Source organism: Mobula birostris, chromosome 1 (genome assembly GCF_030028105.1).
Source record: "Mobula birostris isolate sMobBir1 chromosome 1, sMobBir1.hap1, whole genome shotgun sequence".
Classification (NCBI taxonomy): Eukaryota; Metazoa; Chordata; class Chondrichthyes; order Myliobatiformes; family Myliobatidae; genus Mobula; species Mobula birostris.
Window position 1 is genome coordinate 107,183,223 of NC_092370.1, and position 16,897 is coordinate 107,200,119.

At 40.2% G+C, this 16,897-nt stretch overlaps 1 protein-coding gene across 4 annotated transcripts in view; it reads right to left on the bottom strand.

The window, feature by feature from the left end:
- Positions 1 to 16,897, bottom strand: part of zc3h3 (zinc finger CCCH-type containing 3) — a 292,758-nt gene that overhangs the window by 35,498 nt on the left and 240,363 nt on the right. For 3 of the 4 annotated variants that reach the window (XR_011886238.1, XM_072259794.1, XM_072259780.1), the window contains 2 exons: positions 5,206 to 5,399; positions 4,112 to 4,305 (listed from right to left, as the gene is read on the bottom strand). Coding sequence is in view for 3 of the 4 variants with exons in the window: in XM_072259794.1 (XP_072115895.1) it covers positions 4,112 to 4,305; positions 5,206 to 5,399 (388 nt within the window). In the remaining variant the exon portion in view is untranslated. Of the gene's footprint in view, positions 1 to 4,111; positions 4,306 to 5,205; positions 5,400 to 6,949; positions 7,138 to 16,897 lie in introns of those variants that run through there. The other variant, XM_072259787.1, reaches the window with a different exon arrangement.

Consider the following 16,897-nt stretch of genomic DNA (forward strand, 5'->3'; position numbering starts at 1 on the left):
AAACTGGTAAAATAATCCAAAAATCTTATCATGTAGTAAGGAGAGAAAGGGGTTAATACAAATACAGTTTTGTTTTTGGATATATTACAATTTGTTGATGATAAGCTTTGCAGTAAAATGCTTTCTTATCTGAGTTATTATCTGACATAGGCACGACATGGTAGCATCCAAAAACTATCAATTACTTGAGGAAAGTCTATTTTATCCCCTGCACCACCTTATTACCTATGCTCCAGCGATATGTCAAACAAATCTGTTCAGCTGTTAAGTGTGCGCAGTGATGCTGTTAAAAGCTGGTAGTGAACTCTTTCCATTATGATTATGACCATGAAATATGACAATAAAATCGCATGTGCTGGGAACTCAAAAGCCTGCTGCCTGCTGAGCTGAATACTTGTTTATAACCAGTTGAAGTGGCATATCTCTGGAAAATGTTTATGTAAGGAATCACTCGGAGCTGTAAAGATCCACCTTCTTCTTCTCTCTCTGGCTACTGCAGGGATGAATACTGCTATTTACTCCCCACTAAATGGACAGTTGGTAAACAGAAACATCTGCTCATTTCCCCAAGACTTTGGTGCACTTATGTGAACAAATTGAACTACAAATAATTAAATTACTCTATGTATAAGATCAACAGGTAGTGCAGTCAACCTATCAGCATGGCTCAATTTTATGCTGGCTTCAAACTATTTTAATAGAAGATCACGACCTCTGATAAATAATCATAAGCCACTGGAATCTTGTCAGGTCATTTAGACTTGGTATCTCAGAATTAAGTATTGGATCCTCCTGTTTAATTATTTTCTTTGTAGTTTAACAATCAATTATCTGCTTGTACTTTAAGTAGTTCTTATATGCATATAACAGTTAAATATACCTTAGTCTAGTGGTTATACGAAGTATAATTCTGGAAAGCTCTGGAAGCTTCTTTGTTCTGCATTATTAGAATAAGTGCTTTCTTATTGGTTAACTTGGTACTTCAGTATTTGAATGAGTGCTTTTTTTTCTTTGGTTGAGTCTTATCTACAAATTTGAATGGAACTTTCATTATCTCTCTGGGTATAAAACAGCTAAACACAAAGCAGCGCCATCTTAATCTTCTTAGCCCCTTAGTCTCTTGACTTTAAGCCTTCTACTACTGGCTTCTGCTCCTGTTTTTTTGTTCTATCAAAGCCTAATAAAACGAGCAACAACTTTTGTGGCTTGCTCCTGACTTCTGAAGGAACCTTGGATTTAAACATCAGAGTCCAACACAAGGAAACAGCCCTTCAGCATACAGTGTTCATGCCAGTCATCAAGTTCATTTTTAATATTAACCCCTTTTCTTAGCAATCAGCCTGAAGCCTTCTATGCCTAGGTGTTTCAGTGTTCATCTAAATACATCTTAAATGTGAGAGTTCCTGCCTCCTCTACCTCCTTGGGCAGTACGTTCCAGGATTCAACCATCCTCTGGGTGAGAAAAATTCTTTCTCAAGTCCTCGCTAAATGTTCTACCTTTTATACCTCTATTCATTGGTTGTATGCCTCTCTACTAAGGAGAACTAATCCTTTTCATTATTCCACTTATAATTATGTGTATCTCAAACACATCTCCCTTTAGCCTTCTTCATTTCAAGGAAAACAAGTACAGAAAATGCTGGAAACACTCAGCAGATCAGGCTACATCTCAAGAAAGAGATAAAGTTAACATTTCAGGTCATAGACCCCTGATCAGTTTCATTCTTTCCAGATATACTGTATGACCTACTGAGCTTTCTAGTATCTTTGGCTTTTATTTCATATTTCCGGCATTTTTGCTTTTCATTTTCAGAAACAAACCCAGCCTACTTGTATCTTCTCCTACTTGAAAACCTTCTGTTCCAGGCAACATACCTTTGAATCTCCTCTGCATCTTCTCAATGAAAACACGCACTTCCTACAACTGTTGTGATCACAAATGCACACAATACTCCAGCAATTATATATAATATTTTATATAATTGCACTATAATCTCCTTGTTTTTATATCCCCAGAAGATGGACACAATCATCCTGTATGTCTTCCTTACCTACTACAGTTGACCTTCACTATTCCAGCTACCTGTAATCCGGTTCCTTCGATAATCCGGCACTGATTATGCTTAATGTGATCCTTCTGTAATTCAGCATTTTCACTAATCCGGCACTCCTCAGGTCCCAATGGTGCCGGATTAGCGAAGGTCAACCTGTAGTGCCTTTGGAAATCTTCTCTGTTCCAAGGATTAAAGCATTCATTGCGTATATCCTAGCTCTTCTGCTAGCATCTGCGATTACTCTGCTCATTTTAACAACACATCAAAATCATTTACTAATGAAGACTACCTGTCAACAAAGCCATCAATTTTCCATCTCAAATTCAGTGATTATATCTCTTAATGCATTCAAATCAAGATTATTGTTGTATATAGCAAACATCAAGAGTGCCCGCATCGACCCCTGTGGCACACCAGTGCTTGCAGGATTTCAACTGCAAAATGAACTGTAGATCTTCATCCTCTGGACCTGTGAATCAGTCTTCCAAGAGAGACCTTGCTAAAGGCCTGACAGGAGTCATTGCAGTTGACATCATTTGCATTGCCCTCATCATCACAGTTAGCTATCTCTCTAAATATTTAACCAAACTAATCGGGCACGATATTATTTTAACAAAACCAACTAATTATCCTTAATGCATCTTTGCCTTTTCAAGATTTAAGGTTCAAGTTTATTTTTCGCATGTACATAGAAACATACGGTGAAATGTGTTGTTTGAATTAACAACCAATACACGAGTGTGTACTGGAGACACCTTGTATGTGTCACCACATATTCCAGCGCCAAAACAGAGCATACCCACATTGTTCAACAAAGCAACACAGAACACAATAAGCAACAAAACAACAATAGTAAAACAAGCCCCAGTCCTCCCTCCCACCCAGGTAGGTAGTCTTCTAATGCTCGGAGAGGCCATCTTCTTCGGCCTTCCAAGGACTTGGACAATGGGTTCAACTTCCCCTGCAGACTCACAGAGATTTATAGACTCGGCTCCAGCCTATAGGCCATGACTTTCGGTATCCGGTTTGCAACAGGGCTCAGAATATACCACAAGGATCGGTACTGGGAGCTTCTTTGCTTGTAATATACATAAATGACTTAGAATGAAAATATAGGGTGTATGATTTGCAAGTTTTCAACTGTTCGAGTGGGAAGTAATGAAGAAGTTTGTTTAGAGATACAGCAAGACATTGACCAGCTGGAAAGGTGGGTAGAGCAGTGAGGCATGTGTGAGGTAATACACTTCGGCAGATCAAATTCTGTTAGATTACAGAGAATAATTTATAGGGATGTTAACAAGAATGATGTAAAGACGCACTTCAGGGGTGAAAGTCAAGTATTCCAGTCCGGGCAGTGTCCATGTAAAACACCTCTGCACCTGCTTCTGAGCAATCATAACTTTCCCATAACTTGCTGACCTGATGCCAGTTATATGTGAAGAGTGAACATCTGGGATGCAGAAAAGGCCAGAACTAAAACACAGCAGATATTGTGGAGGGTCTCAGAAAGAGAAAAGATTACAAAGGTCATGGAGAGATTTGAGGTGTTGCATACCCAGGAACAATCCAAGTCCATGAGCACAGAACATAACACAAGTCAGGACATGTACCTTAAATTTATGGAAAGGGAAAAATGACTGTGTTGGAACAATTGAGTCCAGGGATAACACTGGCATGGAATAAGGTTTCAACAAATCAGCTAGAAACAGGTAGCATTGGTGATCGCTTGGATTCACAGTCAGAAGCTCATTTCAAACATGAGTGTGACATCAAATGCATGAACTGTCTGGTTTAGTAAGAGGTGCCAGGAGCTGGTATTATAAGAACTACAAAGTTCTAGAATTGAACTGTGCTGAGCTGACTGAGTTAAAATGTTCCCAGTAACCCAACATTAATAGGTAATCAGGCTTGCTATTGGATGCTACAATGTTCTATGCTTGGAAGGAAGAGCGTGTGAGCAACAGAACCAATACAAACCTACTATTAACAGAACTGATATTGTGGCATGATTAAAAAAAAACTGTTGGCTTCTATGTCAACATCTTTACAATACATACCCAAAGCTTCACTTTCTTTCTCTTCTTCCGCTTCAGAATCTACCTTCTCTTCAGAAGATACAGATGAGTGAAGAGCAATAAATGCTGGAAGTCCATGTTGGCTGCTACTGCTGCTACAACTACTAACTTCCCTGGAGTCAGATGAAGAAACAGTTCTTCCCATTGAATTCACTCGTCTTGATACCCCTTTGTCTCTGTAAAAGATTGAGAAAATAATGTTCCTAAAGAAATCCTAAAAAAACTGACACAAGCAAGCATTTAATTTCATTTTAAGTATAACACTTTTTGGATGCCACATAATTATTATATGATCCCACGTACAGGATCATTTGATCCATACACAATCAATGAGATGATGGCTTCAAGGTCCAATGATCTTAGGTTGTTCTCTTCCTATATTACTCTGCAATGTACCAGAATTCAGTCAAAGGTCAAGTATACATAAACAAAACATGCAACTTCACCATTAAACACTGATATTTGAGATGTATTTGAGGACAACTTGGCCAAGCTTAGTCTTAACTAATGCTCACACACTTGTCAGCATTGATTATTTGATGGCCAGAAACTGAAATCCTGTTTGTTCTTTTACATCTTTCTGGCTCAAGGAGCCAGCTGACAAATCGAGGCAAAACAATTGCCATCTCAGCTAACATCAATTAATTTACCATAGCCAAAGACTTTCTTGGTCCCTGTGACTCTATCGCAAAAAAAGCACTATTAACCACACTGGATGTGCAGGTATAATTTTCTTTAAAGTACTGTAATACCTTATTGTACAAAATTTGATTTAATAATTTTTACTGTGACATTGCTGACTCTTTAGATATCCATTTTTAATTCATGAAGTGTTCTTTCACTGTAATGAACATCACACCACTCTCTGCACATAGGAACACATTATACAGAAAAACACTTAATGCCTCTCATTCAGCCATTACAGTTTACAAAATTTTATTTAATTGAATTGAATTCAATTCATAATGAAATATTTTCCAGAATTCACACCTTTCATATATCAAGAAATTATAGTGTCATATTACCAATAAATGTAAATTTTGTCTCAAACTTCCACAGTGATGACCATGCATTACCTTTCTGTATTGCCTGCAAGCGTGATCCGCTTTGAAACTGTGCCCTCATCTGTTGTTCCATCCTGAGTTGCTTCAAAAGCATGCTTTTGCTTATGGCTTTTTTGCTGTCTGTGCTGCAGTTTGCATTTGGAGCCCTGTGTGCAGTTCCCAGTCTTGGAGAATTCTGGACAGATGAGTGTGTGCTTCTTCTTGCACTGAAAAAGATTATTTGTTACATGTCATAAAATAGTCTTGAGATTATTCATATATATCCAAGACTCATAAAGCAGTGCCTTCACATTTGGAGGATAAATTCCTGACGTTCTGTCAGCAAACATACAAAAGCAGAATGCAAAACATTGCACAAATTCCCTTCCTCTGTATTCTTCCCTAGCAAAATCCTGCATTTAGTAGGTTGATTTCCAGATAATTACAACTTGATACTGTTAGTCATGATGTGAGGTTCAATGGGCAGATTTGAGCAGCAATTGTGCTTTATTCCTATTTTTTTGTGCTCTGTGGGCTTTGAAGAAATGACTGAAACAATACACTGCTGAGAATGATTAGACAAATTTGGAAGCGCAAGCCTGGTTAAAGAATGTTTTGCCATCCTAAATATTAGATGATTACAAAAGTGGAATTTCACAGTGGAGTCCATTACTTTTCACAAACACGAGGAAATCTGCAGATGCTGGAATTTCAAGCAACACACATAAAAGCTGCTGGTGAACGCAGCAGGCCAGGCAGCATCTCTAGAAAGAGGTACAGTCGGCGTTTCGGGCCAAGACCCTTCGTCAGGACTAACTGAAAGAAGAGCTAGTAAGAGATTTGAAAGTGGGAGGGGGAGATCCAAAATGATAGGAGAAGACAGGAGGGGGAGGGATGGAGCCAAGAGCTGGACAGGTGATTGGCAAAAGGGATATGAGAGGATCATGGGACAGGAGACCTAGGGAGAAAAATGAGAGAGAGAACAAGAATGTGTGTATATAAATAACTAACGGATGGGGTACGAGGGGGAGGTGGGGCATTAGCGGAAGTTTGAGAAGTCAATGTTCATGTCATCAGTTTGGAGGATACCCAGACGGAATATCAACCTTCAGACTCAACAGTCTATCCAACACCATTTCCTGCCTAATATAAATTTCCTTCAGTTCATCCATTACCCTAGGTCCTTTGGCCACTATTATATCTGGGAGATTGTCTGTGTCTTCCCTAAAAGTACCTGATCAACTCGTCTGCCATTTCCTTGTTCCCCATAATAAATTCACCCGTTTCTGTCTTCAAGGGCCTAATTTTGGGCCTAACTATTTTTTTCCTTTTCACATACCTAAAGAAGCTTTTACTATCCTCCTTTATATTATTGGCTAGTTTATCTTCGTACCTCATTTTTTCTCCGCGCTTTGCCTTTTTAGTTACCTTCTGTTGCTCTTTAAAAGTTTCCCAATACTCCGGTGCCCCACTCGTCGTTGCTATATTATACTTCTCTTTTATTTTATACTGTCCATTACTTCCCTTGTCAGCCACGGCCTCCCCTTACTCCCCTTAGGATCTTTCTCCCTCTTTGGAATGAATTGATCCTGCACCTTCCGCATTATTCCCAGAAACACTTGCCATTGCTGTTCTCCACTGTCATCCCTGCTAGGGTACTGTTCCATTGAACGTTGGCCAGCTCCTCCCTCATAGCACCATAGTTCCCTTTGTTCAACTGTAATACTGACACTTCCGAGTTTCCCTTCTCCCTCTCAAATTGTAGATTAAAACTTACCATATTATGGTCACGACCTCCTTTACCTCGAGGTCCCTGATCAAATCTGGTTCATTGCACAACAGTAAATCTAGAATTGCGTTCTCTCTGGTAGGCTCCAGTACAAGCTGTTTTAAGAATCCATCTCGGAGGGACTCCACAAACTCCCTTTCTTGGGGTCCAGTACCAACTTGATTCCTCCAGTCTACCTGCATGTTAAAATCCCCCATAACAACTGTAGCATTACCTTTGCGACATGCCAATTTTAACTCTTGATTCAACTTACACCCTACATCCAGACTACATTCTTTTTTTCCTCTCTCCTTTTCCTTCCTCTGTCCCTCTCAACATACCTCTTGCCCATCCTCTGGGTTTCCCCCCCTCCCCCTTTTCTTTCTCCTTAGGCCTCCTGTCCCATGATCCTCTCATATCCCTTTTGCCAATCAACTGTCCAGCTCTTGGCTCCATCCCTGCCCCTCCTGTCTTCTCCTATCATTTTGGATCTCCCCTTCCCCCTCCCACTTTCAAATCTCTTACTAGCTCTTCTTTCAGTTAGTCCTGACGAAGGGTCTCGGCCCGAAACGTCGACTGTACCTCTTCCTAGAGATGCTGCCTGGCCTGCTGCGTTCACCAGCAACTTTGATGTGTCTTGCTCCATTACTTTTCTATGTTCTCAATTCCAGATATCAAACTCCTGCAGGATCAATTCAGCCCATAAAAACTGACAGTCTCCTTAGAGATCATAAATCATCACAAATGCTGAATAGTGAGGTTCACCTAGCACAGTGAGAACTGTTAATTAAATTTTTCCAGTTTCACAAGAACAACTTGTTGCTTTTTAAAAAAAAAACTCCGGCGGTTTTCTGCTGGGGCCACTTTTAATTTATAGTAAATGTAAAATCAGTAGGGGTTAAAAACAGAAGTGTTTCCATTAAAAGGGAATGAAAAAAAATTCTAGAAATCAACGAGCAGCAACAGCTAGGAATTATGGGATGCTTTCTATTAAAATAGACATCTATGAATGAGTTACACACTAAAATTTAATTAAGTAATTGAGGTTGTTTATAACTAGAATATTGAACACTTGGATGCTCATTACAAGCTAGAATATAATTGAGAATGTCAGATAGTTTATGTATAGAATAATTGAAACTCTGGAAGTATAATAAGCTGGATTCTGATCAAGGTGTTCAGATGGCTGATCCATAGCAGAATGAAAACCTCTGTATAAATGACAATTGAAAATCTAAATAGGTAATGTAAAAATAATAAATCTTTAAGTATAAGGAAGTAGTATGGTTAAGGATTTGAGTTAGCATCATGGTTAATGGTAGCTGCTAGAGGTTCATTGTGGGATAACAGTCAACGGATCAAAGGCTAAAATCTACTTTGACCAATTTAAATGTTTAGACAGTGATTCTGGTTAATTGAGCCATTAGTTAGTTGGGGCAGCTGCTTATTTGGGACACAAGACTGATAAACTAGGGCTGGAGACTATTGCCAAACAGTTTATAACTAGCAGAAAGACAATTCAGAACTGTTTTGTTCACTGCAGTTTTAAGTATTCTGTTTTGGAGATGCCAGAAATGTCCAGGAGTGAAGGTGAAATAGTATTACTAGTATTACTAGTAATAGTATTACTACTTCAACAAGTTATGAACTATGAAGGATTTGAAGGTATCAACAATCATCTTGAATGTTACAATGAAAACGGAAGTTTCTGATGATGGCAGTCCATTATCTACATGGGGAATCAATGTTGATTTTGTTCATTTACAGTCAATCAAAAGAACTGACCAGTGTACAATGGATAAATTTCTCTATTGATAACTATTAGGAACTAGTACACAAATTTACGGTACAGTAGTAGCATTGATAGTGTTCTAATTTATACTGAATTTCATTTAAATAGATAATTTGTTACATTGTTAAATAGTAGTTTGTCTTTTTATATGAGTTTTTAACTATTTCTATGAAACTTTTGGCTAATTGGGGCAGTAACTTAATTGGGCCTGGTATGTTCCAATTAACTGGAATCACTATATATAGAATGATAATGGGCAACATGTTGCAAGCGACAAACTATGTTAGCATTCATTTTGAGAGGGCCAAAATATAAAAGCAATAATGTAATGCTGAGGCTTTATAATTTTCTTAATTTATTGAGATACAGTGCAGAATTGGCTGTTCTGGCCTTTGAGTCGCGTTGCCACGCAACACTTGTTTTAACCATAGCCTAATCACAAGACAACTGACAACGACCAATTAACCTGCATGTTTTTGGACTGTGGGAGAAAACCGAAGCACCTGGAGGAAACCCATGCAATCATGAGGAGAACGTATAAATTCCTCACAGGCAGCAGCAGGAATTGAACTCAAGTCAGTGATACTGTAAAACATTGTGCTAACCAGTGCTACCATGCCACAGGCATTGGTCAGACCAAACATGGAGTATTATGAGCAGTTTTGGGCCCCTTATTTAAGAAAAGTTGTAAACACGAGGAAAGATGATGGAATTTCAAGCAACACACATAAAAGTTGCTGGTGAACACAGCAGGCCAGGCAGCATCTCTAGGAAGAGGTACAGTCGACGTTTCGGGCTGAGACCCTTCATCAGGACTAACTGAAAGAAGAGTTAGTAAGAGATTTGAAAGTGGGAGGGGGAGGGGGAGATCCAAAATGATAGGAGAAGACAGGAGGGGGAGGGATGGAGCCAAGAGCTGGACAGGTGATTGGCAAAAAGGGATATGAGAGGATCATGGGACAAGAGGCCTAGGGATTAAAAAAAGGGGGAGGGGGGAAGCCCAGAGGATGGGCAAGGGGTATAGTGAGAGAGACAGAGGGAGAAAAAGGACAGGGAGAAAAAGAATGTGCATATATAAATAAATAATAACAGATGGGGTACGAGGGGCATTAGTGGAAGTTTGAGAAATCGATGTTCATGCCATCAGGTTGGAGGCTACTGGGAGATCCCATTCCGATATGTCTATCCATGGCCTCCTCTACTGTAAAGATGAAGCCACACTCAGGTTGGAGGAACAACACCTTATATTCTATCTGGGTAGCCTCCAACCTGATGTCATGAACATTGACTTCAAAACTTCTGTTAATGCCCTACTTCCCCCTCATACCCCATCTGTTATTCTATTTATATACACACATTCTTTCTCTTTCTCCTTTTTCTCCCTCTGTTCCTCTCACTATACCCCTTGCCCATCCTCTGGGTTTTTTCCCCCCCTCCCCTTTTTCTTTCTCCCTAGGCCTCCTGTCCCATGATCCTCTCATATCCCTTTTGCCAATCAACTGTCCAGCTCTTGGCTCCATCCCTTCCCCTCCTGTCTTCTCTTATCATTTCAGATCTCCCCCTCCCACTTTCAAATCTCTCACTAGCTCTTCTTTCAGTTAGTCCTGATGAAAGGTTTCGGCCCGATACGTTGACTGTACCTCTGCCTAGAGATGCTGCCTGGCCTGCTGCATTCACCAGCAACTTTGATGTGTGTTGCTTGAAATTCCAGCATCTGCAGATTTCCTCGTGTATGTGCAGTTAATGTTGATATTTGAATTAATGGTTATGGTATACTACAGTGGTCCCCAACCACCTGTAGCGAGCATGTGCTACCGGGCCACGCAGAAACGATATGATTTGGTGATATGAATCAGCTGCACCTTTCCTCATTCCGTCACACACTGTTGAACTTGAACACCGCACCCCACCCCCACCCCGTTGGCCGGTCTGCAAGAATACCATCAATATTAAACCGGTCCGCGGTGTGCAAAAGGTTGGGGACCCCTGGTATCCTAGCATTGGGGAGAAGGTACAGAAACCTGAAGACCCATACAGAACATTTTAAGAATAGCTCATTCCCCTCTGTCATCAGATTTCTGAACGGTTCATAAAACTATAAACTCTACCTTGCTGTTCATATTTTGTACTATTTATTTTTTGTAATAATTTATGGTAAATTTTATGTCTGAATCCCACATTCAGTGATTCAAAAACAACTTCTTTCCCTCCGGTATCAGGTTTCCTAACAGTCCACTGATACTACCTCATTGTTCCTCTTTTTGCATGATTTTTAAAATTTGTGATTTAAAGTAATTCATGTCTTTCCACTGTACTGCCGTTGCAAAACAACAAGTTTCACTACATATATCAGTCATAATAAACCTGATTCTGATTCTGTAATGCAGGGTTTCAGACAATTTATATATTTCATAGCTCTTATTCAGTCTTCATCAAGGCTCCTGATTTATGACAACTAAAGGAATCAAATTTAGGCTTACTCTACATATTGGCTGAAATTTGTCAGCATTTTGGAAATGAAAATTTATGGTTTTGTAAAATCTGTAAATCTGTGGCCACAACAAAGAAAACTTCCAGAGCGGAGACTTGAAATATTGGAATGTAGAGCAACACACAATCTTCTAGAAGAACTCAACAGATTGAGGAGCGCCAGTGGGAGGAAAGAAACTGCCAAAGTTTTGGGTTGAAAATATTTCAGCTCAGTCAAAAGCTATTTAAATTGTAAGTTCATAAGCCGGTTTCTTCAATTTAGCAAAGTCTCATCAGGGTGAATAACTACAAGAAAAAGTGAGCAGGGCCTGTCAGGAATAGGTTCAAGATGGTCTCGAGCTGTCTTGGCTCAGGTTCAGTTACTGCTTACTGGAATTTTTGGGTTTGTGGGGTTGAATTTAGGGGCAGACAGGTAGTCACGGGCCAGGTTAAGGTTTAAGACAAGGATGTGGGTAAATCCTTGTCTTAAACAAGGACAGGCCAAAGTCTTAAGCCTCCATTTCACATTTGAAGGCCAGCGATGCAACATCTGTGATCATGCCGTCCAGCAGATGTTATATTGGGAGACCAATGTGGATGGAGAAATAGGAGCAGGAGAAGGCCATCTGGCCCATCAAACTTGCTCCACCATTCAATAAGATCATGGCTGAATCCGGCCATGGACTCATTTCCAGCTACCTGCCTTTTCCCCATAAACCCCAATTCCCCTACTATGCAAAAATCTACCTAACCTGAAGTTTGGTAGAGTCAACGTGTTATTGGCTGGTTCCAGATTTGGTGTTCCATGAGGGTAAGGGGAATGAGATCCAAATGTGGTTTGCCAGTCAGTAGGTCCGGAGTTCAGGTCTACTGTTCGGGGTCCTGACATCTGAGAGTCTGGAGTTTAAAACCCAGTGTATGGTGATCGTCAGGTCCTGGGGTCGATGCTAGCTGGGTACTGAGGTCCAAGGGTCAAATCAGAAGTCCAGAAGTTGACGCTCATTTGTCAGAGTTCTGGGTCTGTGAATCTCTGCGAGTCCTCTGAGGCAGTTAAAGGCCAAATATCTGCGTGACCGAGTCTGAATTTTGGTCCGCCAGATTCAAAGATTCTTGGGGTTAGAGGACCGTGTATGTGCATGGGTGGGAGGGAAGGAAGAATAGGTCTTGTTTTGCTGTTGATGTTTTGTTGCTTGTTGTGCCAAGCATTGTGGACATGCTATGTTGGCACCGAAATGTGTGGCAACCAGCTCATCCTTAGGTGTGTTGGTTGTTGAGTGACAATCATCGCAAGATCACAAGTGGTCATAACAATCAAGTATTTAGAAATTTTTTTGACATGATGCAGTACCTTGAAGAAAGAACTTTGGTAAGATCATGAATTTAAGCCACTAATATATTACATTGCAGTTCTTATTACTAACATGTTTTGCACAACATTGTTCCTGTGCAATTATTTGTAAATCCTAAAACATGAATGTAGGTTGTGAAACTCTTATGATTTGTTGACACCTCGTGCTATTTCAGTAACATTGACATTCTTTGAACTTTAGGCATAAAGAATCAAGCTCAAAGGGGAAGGCTCAATGTGTAGTAAACACTTGCATAAGAATAGATGAAGTAAATTGAGAAATAATGACTGAGAGACACTGAGCATGTAGTTTTACATCCTGTCGATTGTAAAAGGAAAGAAAACACATTTTTGTGTTCTGTCTCTGGTCTCCTCTTTTAAAATGCCTACAAGGAAGTATTATCCAGAAACAAGGAATAGTTTCAATGACAAAAGATAACTTCTGAGTTGCTGGAAATACTGCATCTATCAAAAGAGGAAGAAACAGAGCTATAGTTTCATCTTTCTCCCTCCTTTATTCATCCATCATCCATTTGATGTCTAGTGTTATTTGACCCACACAAGGAATCTCCCACTGCCTTTTACAATGACCAGCTCTCTTGGCTGTCACCGTAAACAGAGGGTTGAGGCTGTTGCTACTCAACAGTAAGCTCACTTTTATTACCAAAAGTTCAACATTTCAAACTAGTAGCATTGTCCCTCCATTCTCTTACTATTCCTTTCCTTCTGCCAAAATTTGCCGTAACTTGCCATAACCTCAAAACATATTAATACTTTGCACCTGACTGCTGACCATTCTGTTCCTTATATAACAAATATAACAATTACAGCATAGAAACAGGCTATCTCGGCCCTTCTAGTCCATGCCGAATGCTTACTCTCACCTAGTCCCACCAACCTGCACTCAGCCCATAACCCGCCATTCCTTTCCTGTCCATATAGCTATCCAATTTTACTTTAAATGACAATATCGAGCCTGCCTCTACCACTTCTACTGGAAGTTCGTTTCACACAGCTACCACTCTCTGAGTAAAGAAGTTCCCCCTCGTGTTACCCCTAAACTTTTGCCCCCTAATTCTCAACTCATGTCCTCTTGTTTGAATCTCCCCTACTCTCAATGTAAAAAGCCTATCTATGTCAACTCTATCTATCCCCCTCATAATTTTAAATACGTTTATCAAGTCCCCCCTCAACCTTCTATGCTCCGAAGAATAAAGACCCAACTTGTTCAACCTTTCTCTGTAACTTAGGTGCTGAAACCCAGGTAACAACCTAGTAAATCTTCTCTGTACTCTCTCTATTTTGTTGACACCTTTTCTATAATTCGGTGACCAGAACTGTACACAATTCTCCAAATTTGGACGTACCAATGCCTTGTACAATTTTAACATTACATTCCAACTCCTATACTCAATGCTCTGATTTATAAAGGCCAGCATACCAAAAGTTTTCTTCACCACCCTATCCACAACATGAGATTCCACCTTCAGGGAACTATGCACCATTATTCCTAGATCCCTCTGTTCTACTGCATTCTTCAATGCCCTACCATTTACCATGTATGTCCTATTTTTATTAGTCCTACCAAAATGTAGCACCTCACACTTATCAGCATTAAACTGCATTTGCCAACTTTCAGCCCACTCTTCTAACTGGCCTAAATCTCCCTGTAAGCTTTGAAAACCTACTTCATTATCCAAAACGCCACCTATCTTAGTGTCATCTGCATACTTACTAATCCAATTTACCACCCCATCATCCAGATCATTAATGTATATGACAAACAACATTAGACCCAGCACAGATCCCTGAGGCACACTGCTACACACCGTCCTCCAATCTGACAAACAGTTATCCACCACTACTCTCTGGTGTCTCCCATCCAGCCACTGTTGAATCCATTTTACTACTTCAATATTAATACCTAACGACTGAACCTTCCTAACTAATCTTCCGTGTGGAACCTTGTCAAAGGCCTTACTGAAGTCCATATAGACCACATCCACCGCTTTACCCATGTCAACTTTCCTAGTAACCTCCTCAAAAAATTCAATAAGATTTGTCAAACATGACCTTCCACGCATAAATCCATGTTGACTGTTCCTAATCAGATCCTGTCTATCCAGATAGTTATATATACCACCTCTAAGAATACTTTCCATTAATTTACCCACCACTGACGTCAAACTTACAGGCCGATAATTGCTAGGTTTACTCTCAGATCCTTTTTTAAACAATGGAACAACATGAGCAATACGCCAACCCTCCGGCACTATCCCCGTTTCTAATGACATTTGAAATATTCCTGTCAGAGCCCCTGGAATTTTTGACCTAACTTCCCTCAAGGTCCTAGGGAATATCCTGTCAGGACCCGGAGACTTATCCACTTTTATATTCCTTAAAAGCACCAATACTTCCTCTTCTTTAATCATCATAGTTTCCATAACTTCCCTACCTGTTTCCCTTACCTTACACAATTCAATATCCTTCTCCTTAGTGAATACCAAAGAAAAGAAATTGATCAAAATCTCCCCCATCTCTTTTGGTTCCACACATAGCTGTCCATTCTGATTCCCTAAGGGACCAATTTTGTCCCTCACTATCCTTTTGCTATTAATATAACTGTAGAAACCCTTTGGATTTATTTTCACCTTACTTGCCAAAGCAACCTTGCATCTTCTTTTAGCTTTTCTAATTTCTTTCTTAAGATTGTTTTTACATTCATTATATTCCTTGAGCACCTCATTTACTCCATGCTGCCTATACTTATTGTAGATATCTCTCTTTTTCCGAACCAAGTTTCCAATATCCCTTGAAAACCTTGGCTCTCTCAAACTTTCAACCTAACAGGAACATAAAGATTCTGTACCCTCAAAATTTCACCTTTAAATGACCCCCATTTCTCTATATCCTTCCCATAAAACAATTTGTCCCATTCCACTCCTTCTAAATCCTTTCGCATCTCTTTAAAGTTAGTCTTTCTCCAATCAAAAATTTCAACCTTGGGTCCAGACTTATCCTTCTCCATTTAATTATATTGAAACTAATGGCATTGTGATCAATGGACCTGAAGTGCTCCCCAACACATACCTCCGTCACCTGACCTATCACATTCCCTAACAGGAGATCCAACACTGCCCCTTCTCTAGTTGGTACCTCTATGTATTGCTGCAAAAAACTATCCTGCACACATTTTACAAACTCCAAACCATCCAGCTCTTTTACAGTATGGGTTTCCCAGTCTATGTGTGGAAAATTAAAATCTCCCACAATGACAACCTTGTGCTTACTACAAATATCTATCTCCTTACAAATTTGCTCTTCCCATTCTCGCTCCACATTACCTGGTCTATAATACACCTCTTATAATAAGTGTTACTACACCTTTCCCATTCCTCAATTCCACCCAAATAGACTCCCTAGACGAGCCTTATAACCTATCCTGCCAGAGCACAGCTGTAATATTTTCTCTGACAAGCAATGCAACACCTCCCCATCTTGTCCCTCCGATTCTATCACACCTGAAGCAACGAAATCCAGGAATATTTAGTTGCCAATCATACCCCTCCTGCAACCATGTTTCACTAATAGCTTCAACATCATACTTCCAGGTATCAATCCATGCTCTAAGCTCATCCACCTTTCTTACAATGCTCCTAGCATTAAAGTAAATGCATTTAAGAAATTTTCCACCTCTTACTCTCTGTTTATCACTAACGGTGCAAACAACTTTACTGCCTTCTTTTTCTTCCTTCTCCCCTACATCTGTTCCTACACTCTAGTTGCCCTCCCCCCTTGTATCTAGTTTAAATCCACTGCAGCTTCTCTAGCACACCCACCTGCAAGAATATTTGTCCCCCTCCAGTTCAGATGTAAACCGTCCCGCTGGAACAGGTTCCACCTTCCCTGGAAAACTGCCCAATTATCTATAAATCTGGAGCCCTCCCTCCTGCAACATGTCTTCAGCCACGTGTTGATCTGCGCTATCTTACTATTTCTAAACCCACCTGCACATGGCACTGGTAGCAATCCTGAGATTGCTATCCTGGAGGTCCTGTCCTTTAACTTGGCGCCTAACTCCCTGAACTCACCTTTCACTCTTCCTACCCACGTCATTGGTCTCTACATGGACCACAACATCTGGCTGCTCACCGTCCTTCTTAAGAATACTAAGAACTCGATTTGAGATATCGCGGACCTTGGCACCAGGGAGGCAACAGACCATCCGGGATTCTCGATCTCTTCCACAGAACCTCTTATCTGTCCCCTAACTATCGAATCCCCTATGCTGTCCTCTTTTCCCTCCTTCCCTTCTGAGTTGAGGGTCCGTCTTGGCGCTGGAGATGCA